Source organism: Myotis yumanensis, unplaced genomic scaffold (genome assembly GCF_028538775.1).
Source record: "Myotis yumanensis isolate MYYU_CA2020_CCGP unplaced genomic scaffold, mMyoYum1.0.hap1 SCAF_14, whole genome shotgun sequence".
Taxonomy (NCBI): Eukaryota; Metazoa; Chordata; class Mammalia; order Chiroptera; family Vespertilionidae; genus Myotis; species Myotis yumanensis.
Genome location: NW_027223765.1, coordinates 57,474,600 through 57,477,811, shown reverse-complemented (window position 1 = coordinate 57,477,811; position 3,212 = coordinate 57,474,600). Strand labels below are relative to the sequence as shown.

General features: G+C 45.4%; 1 protein-coding gene across 1 annotated transcript; it reads left to right on the top strand.

The window, feature by feature from the left end:
* The first annotated feature begins 574 nt into the window (after positions 1–574).
* LOC139022431 (trafficking protein particle complex subunit 2-like) lies at positions 575–2,147 on the top strand. The gene is given in 3 exon segments (XM_070433586.1): positions 575–585; positions 1,668–1,750; positions 1,753–2,147. Coding segments are annotated over 3 exon segments (489 nt in total).
* The last annotated feature ends 1,065 nt before the right edge of the window (positions 2,148–3,212 follow it).

Here is a 3,212-nt window from a genome sequence, read left to right as displayed (position 1 = left end):
CTATACTTTCCTCCTATTCTCTACTATATTTTCTTTCTTTCCCTCCCATTGTCTTTAGGAAATAATCTGGACCAGAGTCATGTCAACATAAGAAACACTCAAACCTATGAAGAATTTTTGTAAGTTTATTTGAACTGTGGACGAAAGGGGCCACATGCTGACCTGACCAGCTCAGGGGAGGCCTGCATGGCGGTCTTGCAAACTCAGAGACCTAAAGTCACCACAAAGGAGGGTCTGAAATTAAACTTTAACTGAAAGCAGTGATGGTGGGCAGTCACCTCCTAGGCCGGTATCTTCACTGACAAGGTCAACCTTTACCTTAACTGAGCTTCTGTCTTTTTGCATCTATGATAACATACCCTTGAAATGTCTGGGTAACTTGTAACTTCCTTTTTTCCGGAGCCCCTGGGGCACAACCAAATGTGCCTGGGCGCCAGGACAGAGACCACAAATTCCTCCATTATCATGTTAATTGTTCCTGCACCCACCTAAGTATGTGTCCATCATTTTACTTTTTATCCAATCCCAGGAGTTTCCCTGCTTTGCTTTCCCCTGCCTCTCTAGTCTATCACCAATGGACTTCATGTAACCCACCTACTTCCCTCCTTTGATGGCAATGAATAAAAATAGATGTAACCCACCATTCTCCGGAGCACTATCCCAATCCGTTGAGATATTACTTCCCAGCAATTGTTGACAGTTTGGCTCAAATAAACTCACAAAAATTCTTTACAGGTTTGAATGCTTTTATGTTAATAGAACCAAACTGTCAACAAATGCTAGAGAGCAGAATCTCAACAGATTGAGATAGTGACCCAGAGAATGGCAGTTTTGCAGCTTGTTTTATAAATTACAAATGTTATATAATATTTCAAAACTTCCATATTAAAGAGCCTGGACTTTGTGGGTCCTACAGCCTCTGCTGCACTCCTCACCTCTGCTGCTGTGGAGTGCAGGCCGCAGGCGAAGGGTTGACCAGCGGGCGAGGCTGCATTCCAATCAAATTTTATCTATAAAAGAGGCAGCACCTGGATTTGCTGGGCTGTGGTTTGCCAAAGCCTGGTCTGGACTCAGCAGCGATGGGGCCTCCCCGGGGTTTGGGAATGGGCAGGGCTGTGCAGGCAGGAAGCACACCCTTCCCAACGTGGGGAAGACTCCACAGAGCTCCTTTCTCAAACAGCTCCTACCAGCCGTGGGCAAACTACGGCCCACAGGCCGGATCCGGCCCCTTTGAAATGAATAAAACTAAAAAAAAAAAAGACAGTACCCTTTTATGTAATGTTGTTTACTTTGAATTTATATTAGTTCACACAAACACTCCATCCATGCTTTTGTTCCGGCCCTCCGGTCCAGTTTAAGAACCCATTGTGGCCCTCGAGTCAAAAAGTTTGCCCACCCCTGTCCTAGGAAGTGAAATTTCAATCACTGTTAGTGGTTCTGGATCAAACATGAGATTTACAGTAAGTTATCACTGAACATAGGCCGTAAGTTCTGCAACTTAATTGAAAGCACTAGAACAAACCTATTTTATCACAGCTAATTGAGATGAACGAGAGTTGCGTTTCCGTCGCCTAGGGCTGCTCCAGTAGTCCCAGCAGGAGCTGGAGGCCAGGCGGCTGCCGGGACTGACTAGGGGTCTCTGCTGTTGACGGCGCGGCTCTTCGAAGGAGCTGTATATTGAAGACAATCTTTGGAAGCTTCTATGTTGTCACTGTTGGCCATCAGGATAATCCAGCTTTTGAAGTGGGGTTTTGCCAGCTGGAAAAGCAGGATCCCAGGACAATCACTGCACCAGCCCAGAGCCCAGAGCCCTGGACTCGGGGATGAGGACATGGGGCTGCCAAGCCGCTGGCACTGAAGACCGGGGGCAATTCAGTGACTGGCCCGTTGCAGCACGTGCTGCTCAGGCACAGAGGCACATTGTGCCTCTTGATATCAGGCAAGAAGATGGAAAGAGCTTCTTTACTGAGGCCTGTGGTTTACACATGTTTGCAAAGAGTCCGCTTTATGAAGCCAATTCTCCTATTCAGTCAAGCACATTTGAGTGCAAGTTTAGTTTCTTGGGAAGAACACTTTTCACGCTGAAGGCAGAAGAATTTGGAAATCAGCACGGTCACCACTGGGACTCAGGAATGTGTACAGTGTAAGTCATTTGATTAAATAACCTGGAGCACTTTCACTTGTAGTCTTACTTTATCTAAACCTAATGATATAAATGTAAACTCTTTATACCTAAAAATAGTACATTCTGTTTCTTAGAATTGTCAACAAATTAATTTTGCTTATAAATAGTGCTATTTATTAAGTGTTCTTTACCAGTGATCTTGAAATACCTTTATTTTATTTTTTAATTCAAAAATTATTTTAGAGAGAGAGAGATAGAAACTACCATGAGAGAGAAACATTGATCGGCTGCTTCCTGCACACCCCTACTGGGTATTGAGCCAAAACCCGGGCATGTGCCCTGACTGGGATCTCTTGGTGCACGGGACGATACACAACCAACTGAGCCACGCCGGCCGGGTGAAATACCTTTATTTCAGAAATTGAAAATAAACTTTTGACATCCAGAACCAAATGTTGTTGTCAAGATTCGGTAGACAATTTAAAACTGCAGTGGGAATGGAGCTGGGAGCACAGCATGGACTTACCCACACACCTAGAGATGAAATGAAAGCGTGCAGAGCACTGCCCAAGAGGCCGAAGCAACAGTGTTCACAGTGCCCAATGCTCTGTCAGAGACGGGACAGTGGTCCTGCCATCATTCTGGAATCCAGATCCATGCCTGGAAAATGGGAGACTGGGCCCAAATGCCAGGCTGTGTTCTTTTATTTCCTTTCCCTTATACCAGCGGTTCTCAAACCTGTGGGTCACGACCCCTTTGGGGGTCGAACGACCCTTTCACAGGGGTTGCCTAAGACCATTGGAAAACACATATTTTTGATGGTCTTAGGAACTGAGACACCACTCCTCTATCTGTCTCCAGGCAGGTCCGCCCACATGCAGATATGCCCACATACTAGTACCCAGCATGATGACATCATCACGCCAACCCAAATACAGGTTTATGTGACAGGGTTGGCGCCATAATGTACTTATGCAGACCAGTCACACGTGTAGAGAGCAGCTACTGTGTAGAAAGCAACAGTATTGGAGGTAAAACGACACTTCATGAATTATAATTACTGGGTAAATGTAAAATCATGTACTGT